At 40.4% G+C, this 24,355-nt stretch overlaps 1 protein-coding gene across 7 annotated transcripts in view; it reads right to left on the bottom strand.

Annotated features, from left to right (window-relative positions):
- Eml6 (EMAP like 6) overlaps positions 1-24,355 on the bottom strand; it is a 250,107-nt gene that overhangs the window by 88,954 nt on the left and 136,798 nt on the right. For 6 of the 7 annotated variants that reach the window (XR_013111697.1, XM_076937969.1, XM_076937964.1 and 3 more), the window contains exons 8-14: positions 20,966-21,167; positions 16,564-16,701; positions 14,157-14,413; positions 9,585-9,797; positions 5,341-5,508; positions 3,969-4,075; positions 250-368 (exon numbers count right to left, since the gene is read on the bottom strand). Coding sequence is in view for 6 of the 7 variants with exons in the window: in XM_076937969.1 (XP_076794084.1) it covers positions 250-368; positions 3,969-4,075; positions 5,341-5,508; positions 9,585-9,797; positions 14,157-14,413; positions 16,564-16,701; positions 20,966-21,167 (1,204 nt within the window). In the remaining variant the exon portion in view is untranslated. The remainder of the gene's footprint in view (positions 1-249; positions 369-3,968; positions 4,076-5,340; positions 5,509-9,584; positions 9,798-14,156; positions 14,414-16,563; positions 16,702-20,965; positions 21,168-24,355) is intronic. The other variant, XM_076937966.1, reaches the window with a different exon arrangement.

The following is a 24,355-nucleotide window of genomic DNA, read 5'->3' as shown; positions in this document are numbered from 1 at the left end:
AAAACAGCCCAGGGTTGGAGGGGTGGACTGTGTGGACACGGTGATGGCAGGGCCCTGAGAACCATGTCAAATATGTGCTGCCCAGGAAAGCTGGGCAGAGCCAGCTGAGACCTCGGCGGGGATGGGTACAACCTGGAGGGGGGGGTGCATTTAAAAGAAGGATCTTTTGGGTCTGTAGTAAGACTGATTGATGACAAGCTTGGCAGGGACAGAGGAAGAAACTCAGGGTCCCCAGGGCAGGCTACCTACCCATGTATGAACTGCAGTTTCAGGCTGTCCTCGGGAGCCTTCTCCCTCTTCAGGAATGGCACTGCGTGGTTTTTCTCTTTACTTTGTTGTTTTAGCTGAGGTAGATCTTCTTTGTAAACCTACAAGTACAATAAAAATGTTTAGCCAATTCCCCTCCTCAGGCTTCTAGACAGAGTCTTGGCACTGCTTCACTCTAATGTGGGTTTTATGTAACATAGGAGCAATATCACTTCCCCTAACAGAGCAAAACTAGCATGAAGTCCTTCAAATACCTGAATGTACAATAATTTCCTCTCCCCCCCCCCATTGACAGTGCTTCCTTATGTAATTATATCCAGAACATAAATGAAGTTGATGTTTCAGTAAATAAGAAAGAAAACAAATTGTTAATTAAAATATTTAACTCCATAAGGCAAGGCATCTTTGATGACTCCGATGTTTGTAAAACGGGAGCTTTCTCTGCCGTTTTCTCTCTAGAATTTTTCTTTGTAGTTTTTTATCTTTCCTGGCTTCATGAATTTTGCAGACCTGAGTCTGAAATACTCTACAGGTTCAACCAAGACTCAAGGACTGCTGTTACAGGAGTATTTTCTACAGTTTATATGTACATGAAAAATTAAATCTGTTATTTACCTTCTTCATGTTTGATTCTCAAAAAATACTTTAACTATGTTAAAAAAAAAAAAAACAACCTAATTTATTCTCAGCCGGGCAGTCGTGGGGCACACCTTTAAACCCAGAACTTGGGAGGCAGAGGCAGGCGGATTTCTGAGTTCGAGGCCAGCCTGGTCTACAGAGTGAGTTCCAGGACAGCCAGGGCTACACAGAGAAACCCTGTCTCGAAAAACCAAATCAAACTAAACCAAACCAAACCAAACCAAACCAAACCAAACCAAACCAAACCAAACCAAACCAAACCAATTTATCAGTAATTTCTCATCTTCAGAAAAGAAACTTTTCATCTTGAAGTAGAATAAGATAGGAAAGACTAATTATTAGATACTGATTTATTGATCACTTCAGTACTGCCTGTACTGCACATTTGTCAAGTGTGACTTTACTTGCTACCTGCAACAGAATGATGTGGAGGAACAGCTGACACCATAGGCCATTGCCCTTAACACGCTGACTGCCGAGTTTGCTTCTGTTAAATCTCGATTGTTTGCCGGCCCCACAGTGTGGTTTTAGGGTATAAATGAGAATATAAACTGGAGCCAGCATCAGAGCTGTCCTGGTCTCAGTCCACCAGTGACATCTCTCTTCCACTTGCACTGGAGTCAGACAGAAAAATTCCCACAACAATTTGATCAACTACCTTACTGAAAAATGAGGCAACATAGCTGTAGTAAAGTCTCCTTTTAGGACACAGCCTGAGCCTCCAAAAATGAAGCAGAAATTATCTCATCTGTCTTAGATGTAGTAAGCCACTCTTCTCAGTCTAAAGATAATTATTCATCTGAATGCATGATTCTTTTTATCAGGCATCAATTATTTATCTCAGAGCACTGAATTCTGGGATCGTTCTACTGCTTAGATAATCATATGTTATAGCATTGTGGGCCTCAATTTCCTATCTGTAGAACAGAATAAAAGTCTCTCCTCAGGAATAACTTGGGAATATTGTAATCAATATATGTAGAAACACTGAAAAATAAGTCACAGATAATAAGCAAGCCCAAGGCATGAGTTTCACTGGCATGCTGTATCACTGTTTCTTAGCAACATCAAATAAAAACCCTCCAACAAAAAAAGAGGCATCCCTCCCAGAGCTTAGGCTCTCTGCTTGAGCCTCCTTTCTCCTGGGCGTATTGCTTAGTGTTTGTGTAATGTTCTTGCTGCTATAGTTTCCTTCCAAATCTTTTTTTTTTGTATGTGTGTGTGCTTTATACTGCATAATACATTTATCAGTTCACAGTCAAAGTGATCTAATTCTGAGGTTGATCTGAACTGTCAGCTGCACTGTATTTATACTAATCAGACTTTTCCAACATGGAATTAGGAGGAAATGAATATAGTAAGAAAAGCAGTAAATTCAGTGCTTATATGGAGTCACATTAAAAGTGCATATAGAGAAGTCCAGGTCAGCATTCTTAAAACAGCAGCCACATGGAAGTGGGCAAGCCACTTAACTAACCTGCCTGGATTTGGATTAGCCATGTGAAGACAGTTGCTCTGTAGTAGCAGCCATAGGCCTATCTGGTACATCTCCCTGGGCAACACTGACAATTATGAATCTGGGACCTGTTATTCATTCCAGATTCATGTGTAGAATGTGTTTCACCTATATACCTATAAACACATATTACTTATACAAATACTTCTACTTTTATTTTTATAAAGATTTATTTATTTTATGTATAGGAGTATAATGTAGCTGTCTTCAGACACACCAGAAGAGGGCATTACAGATGGTTGTGAGCTACCATGTGGTTGCTGGGAATTGAACTCAGGACCCCTGGAAAAACAGCCAGTGCTCTTAAACTCTGAGCCATCTCTCCAGCCACAATACCTCTACTTTTTATAGGATAAAATACTATACCTATACAAAGGAGAGAAGAATCGAATCCAGCAGTTACCATCCTGATATGGTACTATGTCAAGATTCTTGGAGCATGACTTTAACAGTCCCTTCTTTCTGCTAAAATAATATTAACTTTTGTGGAAGAAAAACTAGATTCAACTAACCAATTTTTATACTAGAAGTAAGTTTTTACTGGAGACATTGTAATTGAGTTTATTTTAAATAAACAGATAATGGCTGTCTAAGTTAAACAAGAAATGAGGATAACAGCTCTCATGCAGAATACCGTTCTTGGAGAACACCCATCCTAAAAACAGACATTTTTTATGATTTGCTGAGGAAATGAGAAAAACTTGCACTTTACATGCATTTTTTTCTTTGCAAAATAATAATTATATAAGTATATATAGAATACAGCTTTCTATGAATCAAAAGGCTCAAATGTTCAGGATTTCTCTTGAATAATTTTCAACTCCCATACACTTAATTAAAAAATTAATTTTTGTTTGTTGTTTTTCTTTTTCTTCTTTCTTTTTCTCTCTTCCTTCCTTCCTTCCTTCCTTCCTTCCTTCCTTCCTTCTTTCCTTTCTCTCTCTCTCTTTCTTTCTCTCCTTTCTTTCTTTCTTTCTTTCTTTCTTTCTTTCTTTCTTTCTTTCTTTCAGACAGGGTTTCTCTGTGTAACAGCCCTGGTTGTTCTGGAACTCACTATAAATAGACCAAGCAAATCTCAAACCCACCGAGATCTGCCTGCCTCTGCCTCTGGAGTCCTAAGACTGTGCCACCACTGCCTAGCTAAAAAAATTAATTTAATGTGTAAAAGTGTTTTGCTTGCAAGCATGTTTACACATTCCATGTATGACTGGCACCTGTGGAGGCAGGAGAAGACACTGGATCACCTGGCACTGGAGTTAGAGATGGTTGTGAGTCACTATGTGGCTGCAGGGAGTTGAACCCAGGTCCTATGGAAGAGTAGCCACTGTTCTTATCCACTGAGCCATGTCTACAGCCCTTCACTTAAATACTTAATGGTATGATAAATGTTATTGTTAACCTGCATCCAAAGGTAAGATATGAACTTTTTTTTAAATTTTTGTTGCGTTTTTTTTTTTTTTTTTTTTTTCTGTGTTTCTGCTCTTTCTGTTTCCAGGGCAGTGTTAAAGTCCAATGGGGTCCACATTTTTATTCTCTCCTTACTGACCTGGCGATCGTAATTGATCTGAGTTTCTTGCTCGATATCAGAGTCCAGTTCTGGAACATCAGAGAAGTCTGAGTCAGATTCTTCACTATAGGAATCGGCACCACCTGCTGCAGAGACAAAACCCATTAGAACAGAAAACAGTGACATGTTAAAGATCACAAAGGCACTTCAAGTAGTTTTTCAAGTAGGGTTTTTTTTTTCCCTTAAACCCTAGCAAAGCAAAGTAAAAAGCCTCTGTCATCATTTTCATTTAATTCAGGCCTTGAACCTGATGTGTAGCTAGGAATAACCTTGACATCCAGAGCTTAGCCCTAGTTAATGACCTTGAACTCCCAAGGCTAGCCCCAGGAATGACCTTGAATTCCCAAGGCTAGCCCAACTTCTCAAGTGCTGGCACTGCAGGCATGAGCCACCATATCTGGCTCCTTTTTCTTTTCTTTCCTCTTTTTTTTTTTTTTTTTTTTTTTTTTTTTTATTAGATAGTATGATTTCTAGATTTTAAATCTTACTTTGTAAAATCAGAAAGTATAGGATTTACCAAAGACAAAGGTAGGGCTAAAGAAAACTCCAAGCACTTACTACCGTCAAGAAAATCTTTATTTTATTTTTCAACATCCCCACCAAGCACTAAAGGCTGTCCTGGTCAAGTCCCTACAGAATCATATGGGTGAGCACTGACCCATATCACTGTAAATTCCCTTCTGCTTATCCCCACGGACACCTCAAATAGATGTAAATAAAAAGACTATACACCATGGAGGTGGATCGCCTGGTTTCATGTGGCAGGCTATGTGTTGTTCCCTTATCTTGCACCCTGAAGTTCCTTATCACCTCACACACTGGCTGAGCAGGCCCACTGCCTGTCTCCCTGAAGGCTGACGTCTGTGCTTTCACCTTATCCCCAGAGGCCACTTTTCCAGTGTGAGCCTTCAGTGATAGACTGAGCTCTGTTTAAGCAAAACCCTTCAATAAACATTCCTTAGCCAACCTATGCTAATCTCCAAAATTTTTTCCTTTCTCTTTATATTTATTTTATGTTTATGAGTGTTTTGCCTGCATGCTTATTTGCATACTACATGCATGCCTGGTACCCTCAGAGGTCAGAAGAGGGTGTTAGATTTCCTGGAGCTGGAGACAGGAAGGGTCTTGAGCCACCATGTGGGTGCTGGGAACTGAAACCTGGTCTTCTGCAAGAGCAACAAGTGCTCATACCTACTGAGCCCCTCAGAAGATTTTCCTTACATTAAAAAATATATATAAAAGAATTTTTTCAAAGCACCTTATCTCTTTAGCTCCAGAACAGGTACTAGGAATATTCTTTGAAATGATTTCTGAAAAATGAAGACACTGAAAAGTTCTGGCTGTTGTTTACCCTGGGGTGTGGTTTCCAACACGCCATTGCTGACTGCCTCTGGGATAAATCTCCACTGGAAAACGGAGTGATCGGCTCCTCCCGTGCTCAGCACCCACTGGAAATCGTGAGACCAGCGGACATTCGTGACATGTGCAGAATGGCCTACATACTTTCTAAATTTGGCTCCTGAAACGGTATTTTGAAATTAATTACGGTTTTTAATCATTCTTTTAAAAAAGCAACCACATTCCTCTCCACATCAAGTAAAAATCTTCAATATACCAGAAACATTTCCAGTCTTACACATTACAGTAAGGAATCACATGCCCCCCCAAACACCTCAATTACTCCATTATGCATCAGTCTATGCATTAGTCTGAAGATGTGTCTTTCAAATTCAAGCTCTACGGCTAAATGCTCAGTTAAACCTATTCCAGCTAATGCTCACAGCTTCAATGTTTCTAAAAACAAACAAACAAACAAAAAAACAAAAACAAATGTAAGAATTAACATCTTACTCATTCTTAAAGCAGGGAGCTCCTATACATAAACAAAACATTCCTCCTACATATCTATAGATCCTGAAATGTGGGGCTAGCCTTTTCTCTCCACAGAGATCACTTAACCTGTCTCTTCAGTGGATTATGAAGATGACCAAAAATAAAAAAAATAAAATTAGTAGAATTCATCAGGCAGTGGTTGCACACACCTTTAATCCCAGCATTCAGAAGGCAGAAGCAGGTGGATCTCTGAGTTTGAGGCCAGCATGGTCTACAGTGTAAGTTCCAGGACAGCCTGGCTACACAGAGAAACTCTGTCTTGAAAAACAAAGACAAAATTAGTAGAATTCAAACCAAAGTAACAAAAGTAAAAATTTGTGATGTCAAAGAAGAGGCAGAAGTCATTATAGGTTCCTCCTTGGTGTCTCTCTTGAGCCATACCATGTCCTAAGGACACACAAATAGTCTGTGTGTTTAGAGCAAGGAATTGGGGCCTCCAGTGGAAAGTCACATCTGTGAAATGAAACAGATCTTCTGGTCTTGGTCACAGCCTCCAAACGACTATGAGTTATGACAGAGATCTTGAACTAGAACCACCCAGTAGGATGCTTAGTAATCCCCCACCATACCCCCATTTCTACCTCAGCCTCCTCCTCCACAAAAACCTGTGAGATCATTGCCCATATTAGCTTCTAAACTAGGAGGTAGAGTTACCATACAGCAACAGATAAGCAATACACGCTCAGTAGGCTGGAACCACTGTCACCGATAACTAAGCCCTTACTGCTTTTATGCTATTTTCTCCCACCTCCCCTCCATCTCTTATTCAGTCACTTGACCCCTTTGCAGTTCCTCAAGCCTGCCAAAGTGTTCTCTGTCTCTAAGTCTTGTATTTGCTGCTGTTTCTTTGTGATATTCTTTCCTAGGATATCTGAATGTCTGGTTCTCTCGGCCTGCAGGTATCTAATGTATGAAACCCAACAGTCGAGCCTTCTTTGGTCGCATTACTGGAAGCAGCACTATGCTGCTCTGTACAGCATTCACCTCTTTGTTTCTCTTGACAGCGTGTCTGACCATCAGACATATTGTCTGTAGTTCCATATCCACTGTGCTCGCTCCGTGGAACAAAATCTCCAGGGCAGCAGGGACTTGTGCTGATACACTGAAGCACTTTCATACTCTAGCTCAGCAGTGAACAAATATTTGTCCAGCAAGCTGAGGCATATCCTCTGCCAAAGCTTTCCTGGGGAGAAGCAGTGACTGTACAAGATTTCCCTTTGGATATCTGTCCAAGGAGGGCTTGCGTCTCAGCCGTCATCTCTTCTCTACTGACTTCTTCCACGGCTTAAAAATCTTTCCATTCGCACCTGAATAGCAGGTGTTTATCGCTAACCTTGGGAGCTCCCTGGAGGGACAAGAGTCAGATCTGTTTCATTGTCTAAGGGGCACCTCAACACTTGGGTGAAGCAGACTGCAGGGCTCCCCAGCCATTCCCCCCTTACTCACTACAAAAGCACCTTTTCCTTCTCTCATTTCCTGTCACACTGACACTTTCACTCTGGCTGCTCAGGCCCAAAACTCAGGAGATATTCTCAATGATTCTTCTTCTTCCTCTTTTTTTTTTTCCCCTCCCTGTAGTCCTAGTCCTGTCTAGCAACAAAACTTTCAGCTTTAACTAAACCAGTCATCTCTTGACACCTATTCTAGACACAGCATCCCTCAGATAAATGCTTTAAAAAAAAACTTGATTCATACAATATCAAAGTAATCCTTCAAAGACTTAAACTGGCTATGTAACTCCCTAATTTACAACAGTTTGCCACTGCATACAACATGAGACCCAAGTGTGGGAAGTCACACACAAGAGTCAATCTACATGGCATCAGGAAAAATTGTCTTACTTCTTCTAAAGGATTTGAAAACTATTGAGATGAGAAAAACAAATTGCTCAGGCTAGGTAAAAATATAAATTCAGCGATTTTCAACTATAAAACACTTACATCTAATTTCTGCACAATAGAATATATAGATACATGTAATTCCAAATGTGTCAAATTGGCCTGGTTGTGAGGTCTGTTTGCTGACAATAGAAAATTATAAAGCTTGCTTGGTCCTCCACGCTGGTTCACAGTCATCAGCCTCTGCTCAGGTTTGTCTTTCTACAGGCTCAGCAACTAAAACCATTTGATAATGGTATCCTGAGTTGTAAGTTTTATCAGTTTTTATTTGTACCAAGACTCCCACATATCCTCATTAACCTTTCCTGGTAGTTTGGACACAAAAGCGCGAAGAGCACAGGTAAAACTGCAAGATTTATGAACTGTGCCACACAAGGTAGAATTTGGGTTGCTCTGAGGACCTTGATACTTGAGCAAAGGTCTGGGGAAGGAAGGCTCCACCGCTCACCTCATGCTCACCCTGCGGCCTCCTTGTCCTCATTCATTCTGTTGCCCGATGTGTGTCTCCCCACAGGGTTATGTTTTATTCATGGGCATTTAGTTTTGTCAGTACTATTCATATCATCACCAGCTCCCTTAACAGACCCTCACACACATCTCTGTTTCTGAGGTCTGGAGATACAGAGAAGACACCAACTCTCACTGACTTCATGTTATTCTTGAGTCCTGACACTGGAGACCAGTAAGTTGCTTCTAACCTCATCTGTGATTTTTTTCCTCAATTCTGAATTCCCAGATACTTTCTCACATAACTTATTCTCAAATGCACATTAACTTAAATAAGTTATACCCTGTTACCCACACGGTCCACTAGGAAGGGTGGGAGGTCTTGAATTTGGCACACCGGCCTTTTTGTGCTTCAACTACTTTGAGCTGTCCATTCTGTCCAGTGCGAGTCATGGTGGTTTCATGACGCATTTTATGTCCCATGTTGTCCTGTAACTGTCACTGCTTCCAGCCTGTCAGTTGGCTGAGAAGTACTTTCTGATTGTACCATTCACCCCCCCTTCCCTGTTTATCTTAAAAAACAGTTCAAGTGAAAAGTTTTCAGGCAGCAATGCACCCCTGTTGACCACTCTGCTAAGATCCAGCTCTCTGAGCACAGTGTAGGATCATTGCTGGATGGCAATGCTCACAGTCTTCAAAGCTTGCAATGCCTCCAAAGGAGAGCAAAACACAGAAAGCTGTTTTCAATCCAATTTCTGTTTTTTTTTTTTTTTTTTTTAAATCACTTAATACAGTCTTGAAAGATTAGTCCTGGAACAAGTGGTCCATAGTTGTATTCATATTTAAGAAGAATTACTTTTGTTTTCATGTATAAAAATTAAATTATAGCCAGATGGTGGTGGCTTTAGTCCCAGTACTCATAAAACAGAGGCAGGCAGATGTCTGAGGTTGAGGCCAGCCTGGTCTACAGAGTGAGTTCCAGGACAGTCAGGGCTCCACAAATAAACCCTCTCTCGAAAAATAAAAACACAAACAAACAAAAAGTTAAATTATAATATTTTAAAGGAATAAAAAGCCAATATAAATCATGAATATTTGTTCTCATAAACATAAGTAACCTGTTTGGAAATGTGAAACACAGGTTTGGAAATCTCATGATATTAACTCTTAACAAATTCTCACTTAACTTTGCAAAACCATATAGGACAGCAAAAGTAGAGGACTGAGCAGCGTGTTCTATCTAAAGCAGGTGAAGAATAAATGCAGACATGAGAAAATGAAGTGTCTGGGGAAGAGAGTCTATCTAACTAAGCAGCATCGGTTCCAGACAGCATCTTCACACACTCAGACAGCTTACCTTTTTTGAGACAAGGAAATTTGAACAATTTGACCAGTCCAAAATCATCTCCAGACACCAACACTGAACTGTTATAATTGGCGTCCACTGAATTGATGTCAATAACCTCAGTGTATTTGGGCCAAATTCCACTCACTTCAGGGCCTCTCACACACGTCCAGGAGGCCCAGGGAATCCCCTTGATTTCTTCTTTACTTGTTAAAGGCTTCCCTGCTGAAATAGTCAATATAATGTTACATTTACATGTGAAGTATATTTTAATCATTTTTCTTTTCTTACTGTCTGAAACCTTCATTTGATATGTACATCGAGAAACTGCAAGTTCTGATCTCTTCACCCAGTTAGTTACTTTTTTGGAAAGAATTTAAAGAAAACATCAGCTCAAAATTTAGAGGTGAAAAGAACAGGAAATTATCATTGCTAAATGTCATGTCTCAAACTATTGATACCTCCTTGACCTTAGTTTCCAAGGTACAGGTGTTGTTACTACAGTGTATTTGTGTGACCTCACTAAGTTACATGTTGTCAACACTGAGCCACCAACATGTTGCTAGGCTTTTAAAACCTTGCTTGTCTTAAATGTTTTCCTAGTTTATTGGTGTGGGTTATATGCATGCTCAAGACAGACAGAGGACACCTTGCAGGACTTGATTCCCTCCTTCTAACGTGTGGGTTCTAGGGACTGAGTTCAGATCATGGGTCTCAGCAGAAAGTGCCACCTTGCCAGACTATAAATGGTGTTTGAAATTTTTTATTTTTATTTTTAAGATTTAAGTGATCTGCATAATGTTTGTGAGTATGTACATGCAAATGCAATGCCCACTGGGGCCAGAGGTATCAGATCTAGCAGAGCTGGAGTAAGGATGTCAGCCACCTGTCAGTACTGGGACTCAAACTCATGTCTTCTACCAGATCAGTAAGTTCTCTTAATCACTGAACCATCTCCCCAGGCCCCTACAAGTGATTTTTCGCTTTAAACAAAAATTCTGGCTCTGCAAATTTTAAAGTGGATTTAATTCCTTAAGTCCTAATCACTGAATCCACAGGATTACAGTAAGCTAAGTGGATCTGGTTGTGGGAGAATGGTCCTAATGATGGCTGTGGGCTGGCTGCTCCCAGACACATAGCTCAGTTCCCATTTCTGCCAGCAGATTAGTGAGGTTCACAGATGGCACAAAATACAGCAAGTCACAAAAGCAAATGAGTGGAAATATTTAACTAGATGCCATTTTTAAATTCAAAATTAATACAATTAAGCATATATCCTCATAAAGAACTAAGGAGCAGATACTTTTTCAAAATGACACTCCAAAATTCTGAACTATATCCAGAATTTCTGGACTGTATATTCTGAAAGAATGCATTTAAATGACCACGGAGGGTATAGTTGGAGCATTATCTGTGACCAGCTCCTGCTCAAGGGATCACATCTCAGGAAGTGACTCAGAATAGAAATCGACCTCACTGCTGCAGGCTGCAGAGGCAACAGAAGCTGCACCACCTGGACCAGTAAATACACTGGAAATAAGCCAAGTGCCCGTAACAGAGTGATAAAGTGAACTTCAGCCCCATCCCTGAGCAGGATGTGATTTCATTCCAACTGACAAATGTGCTCCAGATGTTCCCACACATGAAAAAGCAAAGTATGAAGTACAGGCCAGGCCAGGGCTCTGCCAGTCACCCACACCTTATCCTGTCTGAGATTTTGTTTTGTGGCAGAGCTTCAACAGACTGCCAGAACAGATCCCAAACATTGACTCCTTCTGCCTCAGCCTCCCAAATAAGTAATACTTCAATAAAAATTTCAGCCGGGCACCAGTGGCACACGCCTTTAATCCCAGCACTTGGGAGGCAGAGGCAGGCGGATTTCTGAGTTCGAGGCCAGCCTGGTCTACAGAGTGAGTTCCAGGACAGCCAGGGCTACACAGAGAAACCTCGTCTCGAAAAACCAAAAAAAAAAAAAAAAAAAAAAAAAAAAAAAGACAACCCCCTCCCAAATTTCAAGACAATATATAATTCTTGGAGGTTAAGAGTTATATTTTCTTTATTCTCTCCTTTTAAAAAAATCATTAAAAAAGCCAACATAACCGTGATCAGAGGCTTCATCTAGCAGCTGATGGGAGCAGATGTGGAACACACAGCCAAACATTAGGCGGAGCTTGGGGAATCCTGCTAAAGAGGGCGAGGAAGGATTCTAGAAGCCAGAAGGGTCAAGGACACCACAAGAAAACCTACAAAATCAACTAACCAGAAATGCAGGGGCTCACAGAGACTGAACTGACAATCAAGGGAGCCTGCATGGGTCTGACCTAGATTCTCTGCACATGTTTCAGTTGTGTAGCTTAGTGTTCTTGTGGGACACCTGAGAGTTTAAGCAGGGACTATCTGTGACTCTTCTGTGACCCTTTTTCTCCTACTGGGCTGCTTCTTCCAGCCTCAACATGAGGGGAGGTGCCTGGTCTTACTGCAACCTGATATGTTTGGTTGATATCCCTGGGAGGCCTGCTGCTTTCTGAAGGGAAACGGAGGAGGAGTGGATTGGGGAAGAGGGTAGGTAGTTGGCAGGTGTGGTATGTGTGTGAGAAGAATAGATAAATAATGATTTAAAATTATTAAAGATTATAATGTGGACATCATGTTATGTGTGACATTTTAGTCTTAACAAACTAAATGTCACTAGATGTCTGTTACATAAGACAGGCAAATCTCATAAAAGTTGCAAGGTGGGACACAAATAAAAACTGTGCTTACTGGGACTTTACAAAACTACATCTCACCAGATAATAAGCCTCTGGTAATCAGACCTGGGTCTAACTTACTCACAGCCTCGAGGACTACAATCCCCACAGGTCTGAGGCCTCAGCCCTTGTCTAAAGACTCTAAGCTGATCCAAGAGATAGTCTCAAGTTCCCTGTGGCTCCACAGACCATCCTGTTCCTGTTGGGCCTCGGCAGAAACTCATTTGCCTAATGGTCACATATATAATGTGTGTGACAGAAAAAAAAAAAACAATGAGAAAGAAACACTTTAGGAATGAAAAATTTTAACTTTTAAAGGGACGTATAAAATAAATTTTATAAATTTATAGTATAAATTGCAAACATTAAAATAAAGATGAGGTAATATTTTTTGAGATTATAAAGGTGAATGCAAAAAGCTTAACCATGAAGACTGCTTGGTAGTCATGTGCTACTGTCTAGCAGACTGCTCAGGACATACACACAACCCATATCCCTTCGTCTGAATCTCTGTTGTGAGATGCATGTGCAAGACACTAATAGAAATAGCACGAGCATTTTGTACAGTGGCCATTCAGTTATTTGCCCTTTGAGAAAGTTGTCAACGAACAATGTAAGTGGCAAAGCAGGAAGGAGATGGAAGCAAGAGAAGGACATAAAGCAAAAGTCGGGACAGACTGAAGCAGCCACTGACTCCACACAGAAGTCCATGGAAAAACTATTTCAGGTCATTTTTTCTTCTAAAAGTGATGAAATATTTCAATTATGCAGAAGATGACAGATAAGGAGCAAGTGTTTGTAGCACTGAGTTTCAATGAATATTACTGGTCTTTATCATAGAAAATCATTTGTTACTATTATTGTGTATGTGCACATGCGTGTGTGCGTGTGCGTGTGTGTGTGTGTGTGTGTGTGTGTGTGTGTGTGTGTGTAGGTCAGAGGACAACTTGATGGAGTCAGTTCTCTCATTTCACCTGTATGGAAGGGTGTGGGTGGGTTCCAGGGATTGAACTCAGTACACCAGGATTACTTGGCAAGTGCCTTTACATGATAAGTCTCCTCACCAGTATCTTTACAACACAATTTTAAGAACATATTATAACCAATTAAAATCCACTGGACACTCATCTTTAATTTAATTTCTTTTTGTTTCCTTAGAGTCAACCAGTAGCTTGAATTGAATGCTAAGCGTTCCCATACATTTAAAACCCCTTTTCTCTGTATGTAAGCAGCTATAATATGTGAACTTGTTTTAATATCATAATACTTTATATAAATGACCACTGTGCATATCGTTTGCATTTATTTGCTCAGCATTGCACTTTTGCGATCTATCCGTATCGACACAAGTTGGACTAGTCATAGTGACATTACTGTCTGTGACTACACACTTTAGGCCCTCCTCACTCAGTGGTCACTTAGGAACTTGCTATGGTTTTGGTTCTTGCAATGGCAGCAAGCAGTTCTGCGCATGTTCTTAACAGCTCTGCGCGCCTTCCTCTTTCACCATGTAACACTGACATGCTTTGGTCAGTCTAAATAATGAAGATGGGCCTTCTGTGCTGCCCTTTACACTTTACCCCTTAGAACAAGGCAGGCATGTCTGCCCCCTGCAGGCCTTGTCTTTAAGTCTTCCTTGTGTTTTCCTAATGTAAATTATTAATGTGACCTGATGCACTAACGTTTTCTCCGAGGGTTCTGACTTGGGGATCTTGTCTCCCTAAGAGCACTCCTTACCCTGAGGTCACAGGCCGCTCCCTACCCCTCTCCGTGTGGTTCCAGGTTTGCCTTCTTGAGCACCTACCACAAGCAGAATCATCTACCTAGGACTCACACGGCATTTTGTAGAACAGTCTCTCCCCAGCACCATCATTGGTTTGCAAGTATTTACTATCCAGAGACCAGTCGATGTGCGTGATGAAACTAAGGGACTTGTTGCACTCTCCTATTTTCTTATAGCGTTGGCCAACGGAGTAGACATCTACAGGGCCATCATTGGATCCCACTGCAAGGTAAGAACCATCCGGGGAGAATTTCATCTCATGGATGACTTCCTTCCTGTCCTTGATATGGACCACTTCTGTCATATCTCTGTAGGGATGAAATACAAAGTGACAAGCAGAAAATCAAGAAATAGAAAACCCAAGACTTATTTTAAAAGGTGTGTGTCACAAGAGAGAAAAATCCTACAAGAACTGAAATATTTATATTCATAAAATGATACATGTTTATGACTTATATCCTGCTAATAAAAATTAAAACAAACATTTGAAATAATACTTTGTGCCCTCGGGATAATTATAAAAAATCTTTACACAACAAATATTTGCTTTCATGTTTAACTATATATTATTGAAATCTTTATTTAAAAATTAGACTTAAAAGTCACTTAATATATGCCATGGAGAAAGGCAAAACATATCAAAATTAGAGTTAAAAATAAGTAAAAATAAAAAATAATATAAAAGTAATCTGTTTATACTTTAGAAATAAGAGCTGATATGGTGGTATACACCTTTAATTCCAGCATTTGGGAGGCAGAGGCAGTATAATCTGAGAGCTGGAAGCCTGCTCATCTACATTTAAGCCAGGCAAGGCTACATAGTGAGATCCTGTCTCAAGGAGAAAAATAAATTAAACAACTATTATACTTATTGTTATTTTAAAAGGATGAGTCTTTATTTATTCATATATATTAGTACTCTATTTGCATGTATATCCTGCATGACACAAGAGGAATAGCATCCCATTATAGGTGGTTGTGAGCCATCATGTGGTTGCTGGGAATTGAACTCAGGACCTTCGGAAGAACAGACAGTGCTCTTAAACACTGAGCCATCCCTCCAGCCCAGGAATAAGCCTAAAAAGAAGAAAATTACTAGCTTTTGAAATGTGAAAATGGTATGCAGTCTCTCAGATCTCACCATAAAAGGCCATAATGAAGATGCCAAATCACTAAAACATTTTGTACTTTTCTTTGGTCAAATTCTTTCTTAAATTATTAATTCTTAGAAAAACTTACACATAGCATATTTTGATTATATCATCCTCTTCTCCAAACCCCTCTCAAATTCAGCCAAACCTCCTTTGTATCATCTTTTTAAAAAAAATCCACCAAGTGCAATCTGTGCTGCCATATATTCTTGGAATGTGTGGTCAGCCACCAGAGCATAAAATTGGTCAAATTCTGTTAAGATTAATTTCCGCTCATATCTGAAAGCTCACTGGGGTTACTTCCCCCCTAAACTAGAGACAGGATTATGAATTGCAGGTCCCCTGAGCCAGTGGAGGTGGAGTCATCGACTCTAAAACAGACAGTGCATCTAACATATCAGCGACAGGATTTGCTTTCCTATAATAACCCCATTCCTGCTGCCATTCATCAGAGTACTATGCTGTACTATAACAACCTAAAGTAGTTTTCTTTTGTTTGCACTTGAGGGTTCTATCAAAAAGGAGGGTCGGTAATTAGCTCAATCATCAATCACTCAGCAGAGAGCAGAAACATTGCTCATTAAGTTGGTAATGAGTTGTGTGTGGGTGGTAATGAGAATTCAGAGTAATAAACTGTCTTAAGAGCGCTCAGCACTGTACATGTAGCGTTCAATTTACAGCTGCATCTCTTTCCTGTAATTACACAAGTGGTAATTCAAGAGAAAAACTAGTTCATTCAAAGGAATCCCACAGGTAAATGGCGGGTTTTGTCCAGCATAAACAGTATATGATGTCAGCAAGCAAGAAATCCTCCAGTTCTGTACCAGTTACATGCACATGAATCTGATTCAAGTTTTACTTATTAATAATTTACTGCTGTTTGGTGCTACCTTATTATTTCTTCCTCCTTTTTCCTGGCTTAACTACAGAGCTCACAACTTTCCATTTCAAGTTCTTGGGATCAGATGTCCTTGGGAGGTCACCTAGATTTTAGAAAGGTTCATGGAGCATGTGTTAAGGAGTTTCTAAATGTACTGGCTGGGGTAGCATCCTCCATGAAAAACAGTAATTTTTTGTAGCAAATCAAACAATACATTATTTCTATGAAGAGACTGAAGACTCCATAGACTCACATCAGGTCCCTGGATTCTCAATAATTTACCAAAGACATCTGGATTCTCAGTGTTCTGGATTTCAGAATCACAGGTAAGCGATTTCCTATCAGCCTGACATACTTTATGACCAGAAAATCTTTGATTTTTTAGCAAAGAAACATCTCAAAGTACCATTTGCAGTACTGAATGTACCTGACTCGGAGGACGATGAAAGAACCATCCTTCATGCCCAGGGCCAACTGAGATCCATCTGGGCTGAAGGATACACTACGAACTGCTTCCTCCATATTGCAGCGGGCAATCAAGGCATGGTCGGCCAGACTCCACAGCCTAAGGACCAAGAACAAAGCAGAATAAAGATCAAACCAACCTGTCCACCATCTGCCAGCCCTGGGCAGGAAAGCCTGCTCTTCATACTGACAACAGTAAAGAACGCGGTAACCTCACACCCACGCCCTTCCCTGTGGCCTGTCAGAAAACCTGTGAAAGTGTTTTGTCGATCTTTGGGCCACTTTCATCGTTTGAAAAACTCAGCAAGAAATATGAGGTAAAATTACATTTGCAAAGATTTTGAGACCCGCAGACCAGAAGATATAAACACCACTTTGCAAAATGTCTTCTCTTTGAAAATTTGAAATTGTCCTGTATTTATGCCACTGGCTGTTAACTCCAATGGCTGTATGCTCCAAGGGCAGGAACGGCTAGTGCTGTGTCTTAATTACGGGAGTTACTATTGCTGTGATGAAACACCACAACCAAAGAAACTTGGAGAGGAAAGGGTTTATTCAGCTTATATTTCTGTAGCACCGTCCATCGTTGAAGGGAGTGAGGATAGGAACTTAAGTGGGGCAGAAACCTGGAGGCAGGAGCTGATGCAGAGGCCATGGAGGGGGCTGCTTGCTGGCCTGCTCACACAGGTTGTTGCTCAGCCTGCTTTCTTATAGAACCCAGGACCACCAGCCCAAGGATAGCAGCACCCTCCTTGGCCTGGGCCCTACCCCACAAATCACACACAAAAAATGCCTTATAGCTGGATCTTATGGAGGCATGTTCTCAGCTGTGGCCCCTTCCTCTCAGATGACTTTAGCTTGTGTCAAGTTGGCAGAAATGCAGCCAGGACATGTGGTCACTGTTAGTTTCTCTTAAGCATTCATGGAAAGCTTCAAGTAGCTGGTACTTAAGCATATGTAGACAGAAGTGCACATCACATTTACTGACTTCCCTGGGGTGTGAGAGGAGGTATCTGAAATGTCCTAGAATTTACTCATGGTTATCATTAGAAAGTCCCAGGCCTGTACTGATGGCCACTATTTACAGGGCAATGCTTCATTTGGCTGGTAGCCAAAAAGGACACCTGCTGGTGGAGAAATACAGACCAGGAGGCAAGCACAGTTCACAGAGCTTTGGACAAAACTACTATAGGGTTCCTAGCTCCAGACACATAATCCAGGCACTCCAAGCTCAGTGAACCCAGAGGAAGTATTTACAATATACAAACAACAGCTTCTGTGTTAGTTGTAGCTGTGGCCTTTGTAATCTCTGTAAGAGATTATTCTATGATGTGATGGTGGTGGTGGTGATGATATATGCTGAATTGATTCTCGCCTTCCACCATGTGACTTCCAAGCATTGAGCAGGTCATCGGGACTGGCAGCAGATGTCTTTACCCACTGAGTTATCTATCTGGCCCTATGAAGGCTTTCTTTCTTCTTCTTTTCCACTTTTTTTTTTATTGGATATTTTATTTACATTTCAGATGTTATCCCCTTTCCCCATTTTCCCTCCCACCCAGGAACACCCCATCCCGTCCCCCCCCCCCCCGCTTCTATGATGATGTACCCCCACCCCCCACTCCCACCCCCCACCCCCCACTTCTATCCCCCTACCCTCGAAGTCCCCCACACTGGGGCATCCAGCCTCTGTGAAGGCTTTCTTAAGATGGTCTTTTCACACACAATACATGTCTACTAGAAGGACCAAGAATGTGCAGTTCTGAAACAAATATAAGTCTTAAGTGGCAGTTTCTTTAGGTGCACCCAGCCATCCAGAGGGGTGAGGAGCTTCACAGTGAGTGCCTGACTGGTCCCTCAGGAAGCCTTCAGTCTTCAGCCTAAAGCTCCAGATGGTCTCTCAATACCTCATCCATTTTTTTGTGACCCTTTGTTGTCTTTAGCCTTGTGCTATTTTTAAACAATGTAAGTTTTCCTTTAGCAGGATGAAGACACTGAAGAATGAAAAATTATAAAAATCATTTTTATAGAATATATACATATATAGATGCCTTTCAAGTTCTTTTAGGGACATGGAAAATTTTCTCTGAAACAAGCCAGGCCAGTTCCAGGAACTGGCTGTAAAGAGTGAAAGTCATTCAGGTGGTAAAAACACAATGACAGGACTATGGCTTTACAGCTGGAGCTAGTGAGAATAAATAGTTGATAAATGACAAGGTAGGGCAGTGACTTGGTGAAACCACATTTTTGAGAAAATGATTGTACTGGGTAATTTCCATGGCCATTAACCTTTTAGGGTGGGTTTCTTTGGAATGTATCACTATTCTCATGTTATGTATCCTTGGCAACCTCTTACCCCCTCCCCACTCCCCTGGTTTGTGGTTTTGCTCTTTAAAAGACCCCGGTACCCATCACTCAGGGCCAAAAACCCTGCTCTTGGAGCATAAGAGCTTGTCGTTTTTGACCGCCGGCTCCTCCCCTAATAAACCTCTGCTGATTGCATCCAGGTATGGTTTCTTGTGATTTTTGGGTGGTCACAATCCGGAGGCTTGAGGAAGGGTCTCCCGAGTATGGGGGTCTTCAACACCACCACTCCCTAGTCAGTTGTACTATCTCCCCATGGCTTCCAAGCTTATCTCAAGAAAGCACGGCTTCTTGTAGGAGGAGCTAAGGTGGGAGGAGTAAGGAGAGGAAGAAGAAAAGGAAGAGGAGGAGCAAGGCGACCACACATGGACCGAGAGCAGTCCTGAGTAACAACTTATGAAGGTTCATTAATTGGGAAACATCTATAATTATGTGGGCATATTGTTATTGAGCATTACCAAATATATAAAGCCTTTGATTAATATTTAAGCTTTAGAGTCTCATTCCTACTGGGCCCGTGTGGATGGCAGGATGGTCTGGGCACAGCGCAGCTTTGTGGAGACAGCGTGGATGATTGGCAGAGCCATCTCCCATGCTGGTGTCTCGTGGGTGGCAGGGCTGGTGTCTCTGGCCACCTGAGTAGACGGCTGAGCTGAGCAGCTGCTGTAAGCTGCCTCTGCTCATGGCTGCAGGCCTAGGCTAGTCAGGAACATGGCGTCTGATTAAGAAAAGCCAGATTGAATGCCGCCGATTTAAATATCTCCCCTAACAGCTTCTACCCTTCTTACTTCAAAGCTCTACAAAAATACACTCAGACATTTCACCAAACTAATTGCTGAGGAGAGAATACTACAAATTCTGCAGCCAGAATTCCTCAGCCACATTTACGATTCTGAGACTTAACTTTAAAAATATAAAAATCAAGGACTTTGATAAACCCTTTCCATTGGATGGTTAAAAACTGGTCACAGGAATTTGGTTAATTTTGGGCACCATTTTGGATGCTCTGAAGGCACTCAGAGTAAAGAAAAAACATGAAAACAAAAGTCAAGAGGTGCATATGGCAACTAAACATTTATGTCGCCTGTGAAGAACTATAGCTATTTCTATCCAGTCTGAAATTAATGAGGTTTACACGTTTGATAGGGACTAAAACACAGGACTGAGCAGCCTATGCTTTGAGAGCTAGATAAACCTATAGCGGAGGTGGGGGAAAAACCAGGGACCTTTAGCATAGTCTACATGGTTTTAGTTTCTAAAGCTCAGAAACAATAATCCATCAATAGACGAAGTGATCACACTCAATCCTCCCTGTGAAAGGATTCTGTTATTGTTGAGTGAGTGCTATTAAACACACTGCAGTTTGAAATGAATGTAACAGTTGTCAGACTACTAGAGGCTTGCTTAATTTGATCATTTTACCCAATAGTGCACTTTTAAAGAACAAATGACCTATAGCAAGAACCAGTCAAGTCCTGACAAAATTACACATTGTCTCCGAAATTAGCATTCTCCTTTGTTTGATGACAATGTCTAAATTCCCATTTCAGAATTTACAGAAAAGAAATAATTTGCTCATGTATTGAAGACAATTTTAAAATCAGAACTGAAGGTCTCACGAAGATTGAGAGTTTAATTAAATCCCAAAATGGCTGAGCAATCCCCCTACAGAAAAGCAAGTACATGAATGGGAAAGAAATCTTGTCTTACCAGAGAACAGTGTTTGGCTCTTTTCTTGAACTAAAAAGACAACTGGAAAACAGCCTAAGTGGTACGCACACATTTTCACTTTTGAAAAGATTTTCATGACTTTAGATGGAGCCAAAAAAGATAACAACAACAACATGGTAAGAAGCCAACTAGCAGCTAGCTAAACTCCCTAGCTTCCATTCAGAAAGTGTGTGTGCCTATGCCGTGGTTTATCCTTAAATCACAGACATATTTGAACAACAACAAAATGCTACCCCCAGGAAGTCCATGAGGGTACAGTGGAACCTCACCTGACAGAGCGGTCATCACTGCCTGTCACAGCCAGAGGCTTCTTGGGGTGCAAAGCCAGAGCCCAGAGTTCCCCCTCACAGTGGCCCTGAAGGATGAGCATTGGCTTGTCTCGCTCTCGAACGATGACTTCAAATATCTCACTGTCCTGGGTTCCTGCTAGAAGACGGTCAGCTTTCCAGCACACACTCCTAATAGAGAGACCTGGCAAAGAGAAAAGAAAGCATTTATTCACACTGTCCACACACAAAACCAGCACCCAAAGCAAGTACCTTTCACCAAGCTAGCATTTAAGTACTACATTTAAAATAGTTGAGACACCAGTCTTTTCATTGTGTCCTGAATTTCCTGGATGTTTTAGGTTAGGAACTTTTTACACTTTGTATTTTGTAAAATCATAGAAATAAACTTCCCCAACCTAACTAAAGCAAGAGATGGCCATAAAAGTACAAGCAGCCTACAGAACACCAAATAGATTGGACCAGAAAAGAAAATCCTCTATTCACATAATAATCAAAACACTAAATGAACAGAATGATGGAGAATATTAAAAGTGATAAGGGGAAAAGACCAGGTAATAACATACAAAGGCAGACCCATCAGAATCACACCAGACTTAACAACAGAGCCACTAAAAGCCAGAAGATCCTGTACAGACTTCATGCAGACCCTAAGAGAACACAGATGCTAGCCCAGGCTACTATACCCAGCAAAACTCTCAATTATCATAGATGGGGAAACCAAGACATTCTATAACAAAACCACATTTAAATAATATCTTTCTTCCAATTCAACTCTATAGAGGTTACTAGAAGGAAAATTCCAATGTAAGCAGGGTACCTATACCCAAGAAAAGACAAGAAATTAATCTTCTCACAACAAACTCAAGAGAAGAAAAGCGTGCATGTGCACGTGCACACACACACACAAAATATCACCTCCAACAACAAAAATAACAGGAACCAACAATCATTGGTCTTTAATATATCTCAACATTAATGGACTCAATCTTCCAATAAAAAGACATAGGCTAACAGACTGAACATGCAAGCATGATCTAGCATGTTGCTACATACAAGAAACACACCTCAGTGACAAAGATAGACACTACCTGAGAGTAAAAGGCTGAAAAAAAGTTTTCCAAGTAAATGATCCCAAAAAACAAGCTGCAGTAGCCATTCTAATATCCATTAAAATAGGCTTTTAATCAAAAGTTATTAAAAGAGATGAGAAAGAACACTTGAGACTCACAAAAGAAAAAATCCACCAAGATAAAGTCTCAATTCTAAACATCTATGTCCCAAATGTAAGGGCACCTACATTCATAAAAGAAACTTTACTAAAGCTCAAAACACACATTGAACCCCACCCAATAGTAGTGGGAGACTTCAACACCCCTCTCTCATCAATGGACAGATCATGGAAACAGAAACTAAACACAGTGAAACTAATAGAAGTTATGAGTCAAATGGATTTAGCAGATATCTATAGTGCATTTCACCCCAAAGGAAGAGAATATACCTTCTTCTCAGCACCTCATGGTACCTTCTCCAAAATTGAGCATATAATCGGACACAAAACAAGCCTCAATGGATACCAGAAGATTGAAATAACCCATGCATCCTATCAGATCACCAGGGACTAAGGCTAGACTTCAATAACAACAAAAAACAACAGAAACCCCACATACACATGTAAACTGAACAACTCTGTACTCATTGATAACTTGGTCGGGGAAGAAATAAAGAATGAAATTGGGCTGGAGAGATGGCTCAGTGGCTAAGAGCACTGACTGCTCTTCCAAAAGTCCTGAGTTCAATTCCCAGCAACCACATGGTGGCTCACAACCATCTATAATGGGATCTGATGCCCTCTTCTGGTGTGTCTGAAGACAGCTACAGTGTACTCACCTACATAAAATAAATAAAATCTTAAAAAAAAAAAAAACCCACAAAGAATTAAATTAAAGGCTTTATAGAATTCAATGAAAACAAAGACACAGCATACCCAAACTTATGGGACACAATTAAAGAAGTGCTAAGAGAAAAATTTGTAGCACTAAGTACCTCCATAGAAAAATTGGAGAGATCCTACACTAGCAACTTAACAGAATACCTGAAAGCTCTAGAACAAAAAGAAGCAAGCACACCCAAGATGAGTAGGCAGTAGGAAATAATCAAACTCAGGGCTGAAACAACCAATTGGGAACAAAGAGAATGATACAAAGAATCAACAAAAAACCAAGAGCTGGTTCTTTGAGAAAATCAACAAGATAGATAAACCCCTAGCCAACTAACTAAACGACAGAGACAGTATCCAAATCAACAAAATCAGAAATGATTTTGGGACACAGACACTAAGGAAATTAAAAAAATCATCAGCTCTTAACTACAAAAGCCTATAAAAAACTGGAAAATCTAAATGAAATGGATGATTTTCTAGACAGATACCACATACCAAAGTTAAACCAAGATCAAGTAAACAAAAGAGTCTCATATCTTCTAAGGAAATAGAAGCAATCATTAACAACCTCTCAACCAAAAAAAAGCACAGGGCCAGATGGTTTTAGTACAGAATTTTACCTTAACTTCAAAGAAAGCTAATACCAATACTTCTCAAACTATTTCACAAAATATAAACAGAAGGATTATGTATCAATTTCACTTATGAATATCTATGCAAAAATACTCAATAAAATTCTAGCAAATTGAATCCAAGAACACATCCAAACCATCATTCATTATGATCAAGTAGGCTTCATCCCAGGCATGCAAGGATGATTCAATATATGAAAATCTATCAATGTAATTCACCATATAAACAAACTCAAAAAAAAAAATCACACGATTATCTTATTAGATGCTGAAAAAGCATTTGACAAAATCCAGTGCCGCTTCATGTTAAAAGTTTTGGACAGATCAGGAATTCAAGGCCCATACCTAAACATAATAAAAGCAATATACAGCAAACCAACAGCCAATATCAAATTAAATGGAGAGAAACTTGAAGCAATCCCACTAAAATCAGGGATAAGACAAGGCTACCTACTCTCTTGAAGTTCTAGCCAGAGCAATTAGACAACAAAAAGAGATCAAGGGGATACAAATTGGAAAGGAAGTAGTCAAGGTATTGCTATTTTAAGATATGATGATATGATAGTATAAATAAGCAACCCCAAAAATTCTACCAGAAAACTTCTACAGCTGGTAAATAACTTCAGCAAATAGCTTGATATAAAATCAACTCAAAGCAGTAGCTTTACATTATACAAAGGACAAATGGGCTGAAAAAGAAAACAGGGAAACAACACCCTTCACAATAGTCACAAGTAATATAAAATATCTGGGTGTAACTCTAACCAAACAAGTGAAGGATCTATATGACAAGAATTC

This window comes from Arvicanthis niloticus, chromosome 7, assembly GCF_011762505.2.
Source record: "Arvicanthis niloticus isolate mArvNil1 chromosome 7, mArvNil1.pat.X, whole genome shotgun sequence".
Classification (NCBI taxonomy): domain Eukaryota; kingdom Metazoa; phylum Chordata; class Mammalia; order Rodentia; family Muridae; genus Arvicanthis; species Arvicanthis niloticus.
Note: the sequence above shows the minus strand (reverse complement) of the source record. Positions and strands in the feature narration are given on the sequence as shown.